The sequence below is a fragment of the Camelus dromedarius genome, chromosome 5 (assembly GCF_036321535.1).
Source record: "Camelus dromedarius isolate mCamDro1 chromosome 5, mCamDro1.pat, whole genome shotgun sequence".
NCBI classification, from domain to species: Eukaryota; Metazoa; Chordata; class Mammalia; order Artiodactyla; family Camelidae; genus Camelus; species Camelus dromedarius.
The window spans coordinates 1,462,750-1,475,761 of record NC_087440.1 but is presented as its reverse complement, the minus strand read 5'-3'; the positions used below and the strand labels follow the sequence as shown (position 1 = coordinate 1,475,761).

General features: G+C 51.1%; 1 protein-coding gene across 1 annotated transcript in view; it reads left to right on the top strand.

Annotated features, from left to right (window-relative positions):
• Window positions 1–13,012, top strand: part of UBAP1L (ubiquitin associated protein 1 like) — a 23,454-nt gene extending 10,442 nt beyond the window's left edge. Inside the window, exons 4-7 of the mRNA XM_031452851.2 lie at window positions 2,205–2,837; window positions 4,911–5,117; window positions 10,656–10,757; window positions 11,707–13,012. Of these exons, the coding sequence (XP_031308711.2) occupies window positions 2,205–2,837; window positions 4,911–5,117; window positions 10,656–10,757; window positions 11,707–11,841 (1,077 nt within the window). The 3' untranslated portion in view covers window positions 11,842–13,012. The remainder of the gene's footprint in view (window positions 1–2,204; window positions 2,838–4,910; window positions 5,118–10,655; window positions 10,758–11,706) is intronic.

Sequence of the window (13,012 nt, the reverse complement as noted above, 5' to 3'; positions counted from 1 at the left end):
GATAGTTAGGTTCTTCCTAGTCTTTAGCCATTACAATGCTGCAAGGAAAGGCCATAGGCAAATGTCCTTTTGAACTGAAGCATACTGCTAAATTGCCCTCCATTGGGGTTATACTGATTTACATTCAACCAGCACTCTACAGGTTGAGGTACCTCCTCCACTCCCCAACAGAGTGTCATGAGACTTTGGATCTTTGCCCAGGGATAGGCACATGGTATCTCTGTATAGTTTTATTTTGCCTCTGTCTTATCATGAAGTTGAGCAGCTTTTCATGTGTGTAAAAACCATCTGCATTTCCTCTTCTGTGGACTGTCCATATCTTTTGTCCGTTTCCCTGTTGGGCTGTTGGTCTTTTTCTTATCTATTTCTAGGCACTCCTATATTAGGAAAGATAGCACTTTGTCTGTATTATCAGTGCTGTTTCCCCTCCAGTTTGTGATTTGTCTTTGACCTTGCTTATGGGGTATATTTGCCATGCAGATTTTCACACGTGCATGTGTGTCTTTTCATGGCTTCTCAATACTGATTCAGAATGAGAAGTGTTTTTCCCACTTGAGGTTATAAAGGATTTCTCTTCTGTTTTCTCCTAGTACTTTTATGTTTTCATTTCATACATTTGAATCTTCGATCCTTTTGGAATTCATCCTTGTATATGCTGTGAGAATGGATCTAACTTTATTTTCTTCCAGCTAGCTAACACCATTTATTGACTAGTTCCTTCTTCCCATTGCTTGAGATGCCACCTAATTATTTACTAAAGTCCCAGAGGTATTAAGGTCTATTTCTGGACTTTCTATTCTGTACCTTTAATCTGTCTTAGTTTTAATTATTGAAGTTTTATAATATATATTAACAGCTGGTATGGCCAGTCCCCCACTTCTCTTTTTGTCTCCGGACTTTTTCTGGCTATTCTTATTTGTTTGTTTTTTTCGTCTTGCTTAGTCCCACAAATCACAAGTGTTGGTATTTTTGTCAGGTCTTTGTGTCCTTTTATCCCCTAAATCCTATTGTCTCTTTATCTCTCAGTCTCTTTCTCTCCCTGTCTGCCTCATAAGTTCTGAAGTTGTCTTTTTCCCTCCTCTGTCCTTCACAACCCACTTATTTTGCTCCAGTTGCTTTCTCTAACCATTTATTTGGCACATACTTACGAATGTTCCCTTGGGGCCAGAACTGCCCTGGGCTCTGAGAATACAGAGAGGAATAAGACACAGTCCCTGACCTCTCTGTCAAGGAGCCACACTTAGAAGAACTAACTTACGTTCCTGTCCCCAACACAGGATCATGTCAGGGGTACGAGGGGGCAGTGCCTGCAATCTGCATCTGAGTGTCCCATTCTCACACACACCACTTCCTCCAGCCTCAACTGCCCATCACAGAGCACTGAAATTGCCTTTTAAGAATAGATATATTTTTTAGTGGAGCTTTATATTTCCAGTTCTTAATTTTAAAAGTAGGTAACCGGAATGTTTTATTTTTGCCTCAGTTATAAACTCTCAACTTAGATTATTCATGTTGGCTCCAGATTTCTTTTTCAGGTGGTCTGATACACAGTACAGAAAGCACCACAGTCAGACAGACCGAGGAATCCCAGCTTAACCACTCACCACTAACCTGACCTCAAGCAAATTAAATTTTCTGAGTCTCATTTTCATAATCTGAAAATAAGAATAACACTAGAACCTACCAAGTAGAGCTCAACAAAAGTTAGCAATTTTTTATATTTCCTGGGCCCCAAAGTAACCTCGGATGGCAGCGAAGGGATGGGGGTAAGTCCTACTCGGCAGAGAGGTTTGCGTGCCTCCAAGGCTGATTTCTGAGTGGCAAATAGTGCTGCGCTCAAGTGAAAGGTTCTTTGCTAAGAACAAATTTTGTTGGAGAAAATTTTGAAGCCGCTGTTTTTCAATTACATAATGAATGGCAAAGGGACTTTGATATTGGATTTCACTACATTTCATTCTATTAACCTATTCCTCATTTTGTCCTTCATGCGGCTTGCCATTAAATTGTTATTGATAGCTATCGACCCCCGTGCTAGCTAAACCCGAAGATGAGGACAGGCAGCGATAGATGCCTGGGGCTTAGAATCAGAAACAATGCAGGGCTGGTGAGTCTCTGGTTGAGCAGGTCTCCCGGAGGCCAGGGGTAGGGGTGCTCCCAGACCCTAGTTTGCCTGGTGGAGCCTCACTCTCTCCTTCTTTCTGCAGCACGACTTCAGCCTGGAGAGAAGGACGCTTTTCTGGGTGGAGGCTGTGGTCCAGGGACCCTGCCCGGTCCAGTGCGATGCCCCAGAGGCAGCTTCCGCCCCTCCCGCCTGGCTCTTGCTGGTCAGCCCCGAACAAGGGCTGGTGCCCACGCCTGCCGCAGCCGAAGGTTCTGAAGCGGGGCCCCGGGAGCAGCCTGTGGTGCAGGAGGAGGAGGAAGAGACGGAGGAGGAGGAGGAGGATCAGGAGGAGGAAGAACCCTCCTCTGCCAGGGAGGAAGAGCCGGATCCCTGCAGCCCCCAGCCCAGCTCCCCGGGGAGCCCCAGCCCGGGCCATCACCGGTGCTCACTGGACGTGCTGCGCGGCGTGAGGTCGGAGCTGGCCGGGGCGCGGAGGCGGCTCTCCGAGGGCAAGTTGGCCGCCCGCCCCCGCGACCTCCTGCACCGCATCCGCCACCGAGCATTGAGCCTCTGTCCCGAACCCGCGGCACCCCTGGGCCCGGTGCCCCCGCTCCCCAGCGCCCCCACGCCGTCCCCAGGTCCCGCACCATCGCTCCCCAGCACCCCAGTGCTGCCCCCGCGGCCCTCCACGGCCGGTGCCATGCCCCCACTGCGGAGACACAAGCCCACGGTCGCGGTAAGGAACCTGCCCTCTCGGCCAAGGCCACAGCCTCAGGCCCCTTCTCTCCGTGCTCCACCTCCCTGCCTGCTCTCACCTGGCCCTGCCCCACACACCCTTCCTGCTGCCTTTTGCCTAGAATATTCCCTGCTCGGAGGCCCCATTCCTTCTATTTCTCAATATGCCTCCTTTGCTTCTATTAGGGCGCTTGTCACAGTAATTGTAATTACCCAGTATCTTTCTCTAGCGAGTTCTTTAAGGGCAGGGACTGGATCGCATTCATTTTTATTCCTAGAGCACCCAGCAGCTAACTTGGCCCCTAGAGGGTGCTCAGTGAATGTCTGTTGAATCAGTGTCTGTGGCTCAAATATAAGGCTTGCCACCCGGCAAGACTTTCTGTAGGATGAGGGAGCTGGAGGTTCAAGGAATATTCAGTGTACTTCCTGCAAGAGACTGGATTGGAAGAGATAAGGTCAAAAGCACAGGACAGGGAGAGTTGAGCAAGGGAGTGTGAGACAAGGCAGCACTGTATAGTGGGAAGAATCAGGTACTGAGAGAGAGGGGTGAGGGTTGCTGCAGGCTGGGAAGGCTTCAGGACAGAGGATGTGCACCAGGAGGAACTCGGAGCAGAAATGAACATATGGTGAAACCAATGAAGCTTAAGCCTTATGCCTTTCACGTGGCTCCTTCCAAGGCCTTGTACCTAATTTTATATCCATAACTGTGTCTTTTTTTTTTTTTTTTAAGAGATCCAAATGGTGTAATTATCAAACTCCATAAAACCTGGATCTGGCGCAGATGGGGTAGGTCAGGATTAGCAGCAGGAAGCAGCAGCTGGGCACAGCTTTCTGCTCCCCAGCAGTCCCACAGTCAGGCCAGGAGATGCAATAGAATAAGGCCAAGGTGAAATTAAATCCAAAAGACAGACTCATGGTCTAGCTTTTCCCACTCACTGAACATATGAGTTTAAGCAAATCAGTGAACTGCTCTGAGCCATCCCTTCCCTACCTGTAAAGTGGGCAGCAAACCCTCACACAGGTATTTAGACGAAACAGACAGGTTACACTCACATCTCAGACTAGATGTAGATGGTCCCCATTAAATTTAACTCTAGCAACTGCCCTGTAGTGGGGTGGGAGGGATGGGGCAGATGGGGCAGATGGGGCAGCTGTTCTATAGAGGAGGAAACTGAGACAGCAGTTAAGAATCTTTTTTCAAGGTCACAAGAGTAGACTCAGATCCTAAGATTTGCATGTTTTTCACTCTAGGGGTAAAAGGCAGATCCTAGGGTGTGGTCATGGCAGGGATACCCCTGAGAAGATGAGGATGGGTAGGGCATTCACATGTCACACGTACTCTGCTTTAGGAGCCAGGCAGCAACGAGGCTTTCCTTGGGGAGGAAGGGACAGGATGGTGTGTTCAGGGTTAGCAGATGGAAGCTTCTTCATGGGGGAAGGGGTTGGGGTGATACCAGCCAAACCAATTGAAATGCCTTCAAGCCACCCTCCTTAGTCCAGGGTCTGTGTGGGTCTCCCAGCACCACAGCTGTACCCAGTTCCTACCCTGCTCCAAGCCGTGACCCAGCCAAACTTAAGAAGGAGGGTCTGCCTGGGAAGATCACCCCTGCATCCCCATCACTAAGGTGTGGGATGGAGATCCCTGGATTTGATTCTGAGTAGGGTTCAGGTCCCAAAAGTATGTTGCTTACCAGGTCACTAACTTTTCTGAACCTTGGTTTCAATATCTGTAAAATAGGATGGACCTATATTTCTCTTGCAGGGTTGTTTGAAGCAGTGTCACCTACTGGCGGTTTCTGTACACCAGGCCCTTTTGCTAATCACTTCTTTCACCTTGTCTTTAAGCCTTGTAACAACCCTGTGAGGTGTCTGGTATAACTGCCTCCGTTTTACACATGAATAAACAGTAGAGAGCTGGGATTTGAACCCAGGTCTGCAGGACTCCAAGCCCCCTGCAATGTGAGCCCTTACTCTCTATAGACAAGGTGGTATAGAAAGTCACCTTTAAAAATGTCCTACCCAGCCAGGTGTCACCTCCAGTGATAACTGACACTCCAGCTTGTCTGTGTTTCAGTCCCTCAGCCCGCACACCTGCCTGCCGCCTCCTGGGCAGGCGCCGCAGCCTCTCAGTGCCCACAGGTTGCACCCTGATTCTGCTGACCTGCTGTCCGCCCTGAGCCAGGAGGAGCAAGATCTCATCGGGCCAGTGGTCGCCCTGGGGTACCCCGTGCACAGGGCCATCGTGGCTCTGCAGAAGACGGGGCGGCAGAGCCTGAGCCAGGTGAGTGGGGGACCCAGAGCTGGGGTGCTGTGGAGCTGGAGCCAGGTGAGTGGCCACATTGTTTTTATCTTCAACTTGAAGAAATTTTGTGTTTTTCTCTAGGGGCAGAATTTCAGCCTGGAATTAATTATGGAGGGGTTGTGAGCAAGTTTCTAGATGGTAAATCTACCTTCTCCGTAGAAATTTGTCAGGATCATGGGGATCCATGCTTATTTGGAGAGTCTCAATATTCTACACCTGCCGCAGTCTCTGCCCCAAATACAAGGACTGGAGCCTCGGGCAGCCAAGGATCTCTCCAGAGCTCCTCAATAGCACTTTCCACAATGAGAGAGTTTTATACCTGTGTTGTCCAATACGGTAGCCACTAGACATATGTGGCTACTTGAAATGTGGCTAGTGTGGCTGAGAACTTTAATTAATTGTAGTTACTTTAAATTTAAATGGCCACATGTGGCTACTGGCTACCGTATTGGATGGCACAGCTCTAACCACTTCCCTCAATGAATAGTTTATCCATACGCATATCCATCTCTCTCTCTCTCCATCTACCCATCCGTCCACCTAGTCGGCAGTACTTATTGGGCACTTCCTGGGTGTTTAGATGCAGCTAGGACCTATGTGAAAGTTCAAGGTAAATAAAAACCAGTATTGTAGGTTGGGTTCCCCAGGAAGCAGACTCCGATTGAGCTTGGCATACAGGATATTTATTAAGGAGACCCTTGGGATCAACTCCTGGGGAAGGGAGAGGACAGAAGCAGGAATGGGTAGAGGGAGAAATGGAGCTCTGTAGACCCAATAACAGCCAACCCCACAGTTCTGGAGCATATATGGCCCTTCCGCATTGTCCTAAGAGGGGTTGAGATAGTTGGGCCTTTATATCTCTGCCTCTGTCAATCACTGGACATGGGAAGGGGGTGACTTGAGAGAAGTGATTCTCGGCAGTCCTGGAAGGGACAGTGAGCTGAAGGGGTCTACCAGCTCTCCCAGCGTCTGCAACAAGACCTTCAAAGAAGGCAAATCTGGAAGGTGTATCACAGAGTCTACCACACCCAGATTCTATTTTTAAAGACTTCATTCTTATAGAAAGAAGGGTGGACACCCATGATGGCATTCAAAGGGTAGCACCCCAAGCTGCCCTAAGGTTTGGGAGCAGATCTTGACCCCTAGTACAAGCCAAGAATGTAAGAACACCCACAGGAGAGTAAGAGCCCCTGAGTTGCCAAAAGAGAGGTGCTGGTGAGAAGATGTCTGGGAGCAGAAGGGATGTGCATGCTGCAGGGCTGCTTCAGTTATCTACTGCTGGGTGACAGTCACCCCAAAACTCAGTGGCTTGATACTATAACCATTTGTTGCCCATGATTCTCTGGGCTGGCAGTTTGGGGTGGAGTTAGCCAGGTAGTTCTTTTGCTGGTTTCACTTGAGTTCTCTCATGTGGCTACAGCTTGGTGACTCAACTAGAGATGAGTGGTCTAGGATGGCCTTACTCACAGCCCGGTGATGGGTGATGCTGGTCAGCTGGACCACATATCTCCAGCAAGCTAGCCCACTTGGTTCCAAGAGTACGAGAGTGAAAGCTGCATGGTCTCTTGAGGCCTGTGTTGGAATTATAGTCACTGCCACCTCATTCTATTGGCCAAATGCATGTCATAGGCCAGCCCAGATGAAAAGGGTAGAAAAATAGACCCTATCATTTGATGGGAGAGGCTGCAAAGAATATATAGACACAGAAAGATTCCAGTGATCAAGAAAGGCTTCACAGAGGTGCCATGCCTTGAGCTGGACTTCAAGGATGGATAAGATCTGAATTCGAAGGAAGGAGAATGGATGATGTTCTAGGCAAGGGGAACAACATGAGCAAAGGAGGAGAGGCAGGAAGGGCTCGGGAGGCCCTGATCCAACAGTCTCACTGAAGGCATGATGCAGGCTGGTGGGAGGTAAGACAGGAAGAGGAATTGAGGGCAGATTAAGGGTGCCTTGAAGGCTGGCCTGAGAATTTTATCAGTGACCCAGTAGCAAAAGGGAGGCATGGAAGAACTGTGAGCAGGGGCAGGGGGTGACATTGAATGCCATTCCCCCACCTGAATGTAACATCGCCCTTTGCAATGTTTTCTACACACTGGGCTCTTTGTGGTTGGAAAGCTGGGCCATGGGTATTGAAAGACCCCAAGGCAGTTGGTGCTTATTCCTTTCTCCTGTCTCTGCCCCACCACCATCAGAGGGCTTGGACGCCCTCTCCATAATCACTGATGACTGCCATATGCTGAGTCCCCGAGGTCTGGAGCTGCCTGCTCCTGGGTGAGGGAGTGACAGAAGGCCAGTGACTCAGGAACCAAAGCAGGATGTGCTGCAGGGTGAGGAGGTGGGAAATGCACCCTTTCCCACCCACTCCTGCTTCCTGCTCTACTTAGGGTTCCTCACTCCATGCCTTGTCCTAGAGGAAAACTTTCAACATGGTGACCCCCATGTGGCTAACATGGTGGGGGGGGGTAGTTGGTGAGGGTGTTGCTACCATTTATTGAGCACCTTTGGTTCAGTCCCTCAATCTGAGAGTATTCAATTAGGTCTTCTCAATTCTGCAAGGTTGCTTTTACTGTCCCCACATTGCGGATGGGGAAACTGAGGCCAGAGAGGTTCATATAACCAGTCAATGGTGGCACCAGGGTTGAGGCCAGGCTGGTTTCTTTCTGAATCTTTGTTGCACAGCACTTTTCTTTCATTTTCTGTTTGAGAACTTTCCAGGGCAGCACCCTAGGCTGATCTGATATTTAAGAATAGATCTAAAAAAAAAAAAAAAAAAGATCTAAAGTTGCCTCTGCCTTTAGCTGCTGCTGAAAAGCCAGGACCTTGGCCAAGAAGCTGACCAGGAGGGCTGTGAGGGGTCAGGCCCATGGTGGGGGCTCTGACATGCCTCCTCAGCCCCTCTAGACCCTGTGACAAGGCTGAGGTCTCAGGCCATCTCTTTGGGGGTCTGAAGATTGGTTGGAGCCAGCACAGGGCACTGGCCTCCCTGTGGGTGGGCTGGAAGAATCTCACTGCATCAGGGACATGGTGTTTCCAGGCATAGACTGATCTGTGGGCCTTCTCTGCAGTGAGCAGTCGAGGGCCAGGCCCTAAGGGGTGAGTGTGAAGGGCCACTGGATGACTTCATCTATCCTCCCCCACCAAGTTAGTATTCCTCTCTGTTCCTTGCAGTTCCACCAGTAACTGAGCAACTCCTTTGGGTTCAGATCCTTCCTCCCCTTACAAACACTCCAGTAAATCCTTTTTGGTCAGAGATAAATGACAGATGGTCCAGGAGGGAGGGCATCAGGTGATGGAGACAGGGCACCTGGAAAAACCAGGGAGGGAGGAGAAGGTACACAAGGTAAGCTTTGTCCATCATGCCTTCCTTCCTTCCACAAGGATCGACTTGTCAGTGTGTCCACTGACTGCCTACAGGACAGGCGTGGGTAGCATGTGTGAAGGTCCATAGGCCAGGCCCAGACTTGCCATGGGACTCTAGGCACATCAGGGCCCCTCTCTCACCCTACTTTCACCAGTCACAGAATGGAGGGGGAGTATGTGTTTACAAGCAATGACTGCTGGGGGCCCCATCCTGGGGTCTGAAGGTGACATCCTCACCCACCCTGGGGCTTGAGGTAGACCTGGTAACTGACCAAGCAGCAGTATCTTTACAAATGCTTGTCCCCAGGACCGACTCTGCAGGGTCCCAGTCAGTGGGTCTGGAGTGGGACCAGGGGCCTATCACTTTAAAAGAACTGCGGATGGTTCTGATATGCAACCTGGCGTGGGTCTCCTGGTACTGACTGAGGCAGAGATTCTCTGCTTTGGCTGCACATGAGAATCACCTGGAGAGCTGTAAAAATTGTAGTGCCCAGGCTTCCCGCAGCCCAGTCATACCAGGGTCTCTGGAAGTGGGCACCAGCAGTTTATACTGGATGCCAGCAGTTTTAAAGCTCCCAGGTAGCTACAGTCAGCACCGAGGCTGAGAACCTTTGCTGTAGATGAACCAAGAGGTGAAGGGAGCATCCTCTGCCCTCCCCTGTCCGGGTTTTCACTTTCAGAAACCCTGTCTGCTTTCAAGCCAGCTCACAGCCCCTCCTCTGGCAGCTGACCCCTGATGGACAAAGCACTGGCCAAAAGGTCAGGTGATCTAGGCCCTAGTCCTGGGGCCCTGGGCAAGCCGCACACCCTGCCTGGACCTCAGTTCCCTCAACTGTGCAAGGAAGGCTTGGCCAGGTGGTCTTCAAAGTGTGCTCAGAGCAAGGTCCCTGAGGTGGGCGCAGTGGACTCCGGGCTCCCTCCATGTCCTGCCCCCAATTCTTCAGAGCACCTCTGACCTGACCCTATTACTACTGAAGTCCTCCTGTGCTTGGACAGTTCAGAGGCTAAAACAGCTTGAAAACCATTAACCTATGTGATCTGTGTCTTCTGCCCAGTTCTGAAGGTCTGCAGAAACCTGACCTGTTTCTCCTCCACTCATCCCCCAAATTCTGATCTTCTAGAGCCTTCCTTTGGCACTGACTCCTGATCAGTCCTGCTTTGATTGGCCTGGCATTCATGTTTTCCTGTATCTGGTTTATCTCCCCCACTGAGCCGTGAGCTCCTGGAAGGTAGTTCTTAATTCATTTTATAAACATAGCACGCATTTACTGAGCTCCCTCTGCCTGCCATGCTGGGTGGTGGGGACACAAAGGTGAACAAGACGGACACAACCCTCCCCTCGTGGAACAAAAAGTGAGTGGATGAGGGAGATGAGAAAGACAGTAGAGCAATTACAAAGTTGTGTGTGAAGGGATGCACGAGTGCTGGGGGAGCCCCAGGGAGGCAGGGCAGAGCGGCTCCCCTGGGAAGAGGGGTGAGGCTGGCCTTGGCTGAGGAGCGAGCCAGATATGCAGGGGCCTGGGGGTGCTGAGGGAGCAACTGAGCTGCTGACTGGGGCAAGCAGGCCTGTGAGCCCCGGTTGGTAAGCAGCACTTTATCCTGACAGCAAACGCAGCCCCGATGACTAAGCAGGGAGTGGCCAGAACAGGTTTTCAGCCCTGTGGGTGTTTTCTGTTCTCTCCCCTTTCCAGCACTGGTGTAGGACTGTTGCAGAGTGGGGCCCGCAGAGTCCTGGATCACAGAGATGTTACGTGTCTTGGGGGTGGGTGGGGTGCACAGGTGTGGGCGGGACAGGAGGCACCTTCACCCAGGTAGGTGCTCACCAGGGAGGGTGAGCAGGCTGGGTGGTGGGTGGTCACTTATGTTTGAGGCTTGGCCCGTTCCCTTATCCCACCTTGACAGCCCTGTTCCTGGATTCCAGTCCCCAGCTTGGGACAGTTGGTGAGGCTTTGCTGTCCACCTGTCCCCAGGTCCCCAGAGGGCCCCTGTTCTGTTGGCTCACAGGTCTCTGGGGCCACGTTGTGTGTGATGATTTTACCAGTCAGCCTGACCCTGAGCTCAGGCTTTAGTGAGGCCCTTGGGTGCCTCCTTCACCCCATCCTCTACTCCTGCCACGCGTCTTACCATCCTTCCCTCTGCCCCTTTCCGGCCCAGTTTCTCAGCTACCTTAGCGCCTGTGACCGGCTGCTGCGACAGGGCTACGAGGAGGGCCTGGTGGAGGAGGCCATGGAGATGTTCCAGTTCTCCGAGAGCCAGGTCAGCAGGGCCTCCTGCCTGGGCCCCCGGGGAGGGGAGGTGTGGCGTGCACACATGAGCCTGGGGTGCAAGCGTGGACTAGTGCCAGAGGCAGCCTGGGAGCCACAGCAGACAGCCTGTTTTCTCTGCTCTGAGAAGGAGACAGCCCAGCGAGATGATCCAAGGGAGGGGGAGGAGGTGGGGAGGAAACAGGAGTCAGGGCGTTAGTGTTATTTAACTGAATCCTCACCACAAATACTGATTGCCCACTCTTGGTCAGACACCCACTTAGGAGCCAGATAGGCGGCACAAAGATGCTTGAACTCTCTGCTCCGGGAGTTTGCCACCTGCCTGGAAACCCAGAGTGCATGCCACTGTGGTCCCAGGAGGACATTCTAAGTGCCCAGTGAATGCGACGTGTCCACAATTGGCAGTTGGCCCAGGCAGAGCAGCTCTTCACAGAAGCTAAGGGAGGGATGGAGGGGCAGCAGGGATGCTGAGGAGGACTGGGGAGAGGCAGGAAGTTTCAAGCACTGAGGCCGGAGGAGGAGGAAGGCAGGCAGAGGCCATGCTGTGCGAGACCTTGGCAGACCAACCTGGACAGAGACCCCGGGCTGTGTATCCTCTGGGTACCAGTATGCAGCCTTCCTCTTCCTGCCCTAGTGCGGCGCCCGAGCACAGGGAGTCAGCAGTGAGCCAGCAGTGAGCCGGACTGGGGTAGTAAAGCCAGGACAGAGAGCCGTCGGCCAGGCTGGGGCCTCCTTCCTTGGCATAGGAAGGGAGGTCTGAGTCCTTGTCACCTTGTGTCACCAAAAAACCACAAGTGCTGCCCAGGGTCAGGCTTACCTGGCCTAGGGGGCGGGGCAAGGCTTTCTGGGAGTCTGTACAGTGAGCACCAAGGAGGGACTCCCCAAGGCGGAGACCCAGCCTCGCAGAGTCCCCAGCACCGTCTCTGCCTCCCCTTTCTCAGGCAGGGGAGTTCTTACGCCTCTCGGAGCAGTTCAGCGACATGGGCTTCCAGCAGGACCGGATCAAGGAGGTGCTGTTGGTCCATGGCAACCGCCGCGAGCAAGCCCTGGAGGAGCTGGTGGCCTGTGCCCAGTGACCCTGGGGGCAGCTTGCAATGCCCGTGCATCCTGGTCCCATGCTAGACCTGGCAATCCATCCTGGCTGTATTATGAAGATCATGTAAGGATAACAAAGCAATGCAAGCTCGCTGTCAAAATGCAAACAACGCCAAGGGTGGGAGCAAATACTGTAGGGGAGGCAAAAGTTTACCCACCTTAGGATTTCAACTGGGGCTCTTTAACGAAAAGACAGATTAACAAGAAAAAACCAAAAGTTTATTAATGCATGTGGCACACATCATGCCCGAGAAACTTCAGTGAAAATAAGAACTCTGGCTTATATAGCAGCTTCAACAAAAGACAGTCCATTCGTAGAGAAATGACAGGTCAAAGGAAAACAGTTTTGGCTTCCAACGATAGCAAACTGCGAAGGTAAATATGTGGGAGGAAATTAATGGAGTAAGTTTTGTTTGCATCTTCCCCTGGTGTAATTTTGGGCTGACAAGAATCTGTCTCCTGAAAAGAATTTATATACTGCCTTGAGGCAGCAAAGAGGGGAAGGATAGAGAGAGCTTGTCCCGCACTTGCTGCTTCTTAATTGCCTTCAGTTCAGAATAACTGTTACATCAAAGAGGCATGTTTTGGAGTGACATTCTGGTTTCCTTCAGTACCAAAAAATCAGCTCAAAGAGATGAATGTGGTTCCTTATGGGGAAGGGCAGACGGGGGTACAGAGACAGGAACTGTGGTTTTTAATACAAGCTTTGTAAAATGACTGATATTTGACTCTTTGAACTGTGGGCATTAGTAACTGAGTTTAAGAAAATCAAAACAAATAAATGATGGAAGACATCATTTCTGATTTTGGTTCTGCTGATGACTGGCTCAAGGCCTCTGTGGGCCTAAATTTCCCCAGGACAAGTGGAGTGATCAGATCTGACTGACCTGGGGAATTTGTTAAAAAGAGTTCCCGGCCCCACTCCTGGATAATCTGGTTCAGAAAGTCCAGCTGGGTAGCCTGCACGAATCTGATTTGTTTCTGTAAGAAGCTCTCTGGAGATTCTTTTTCCTTTTCCTTTTCTTAATTGCTTTTTTTTTGTTGTTACTGTTGACCCCCTTCACCCATTTCTCCGCCCATCCCTCACCCCCTGCCTCTGGCAACTACCAATCTGTTCTCTGTATCTATGAGCTTGGTTTTTTGTTTTTAGTA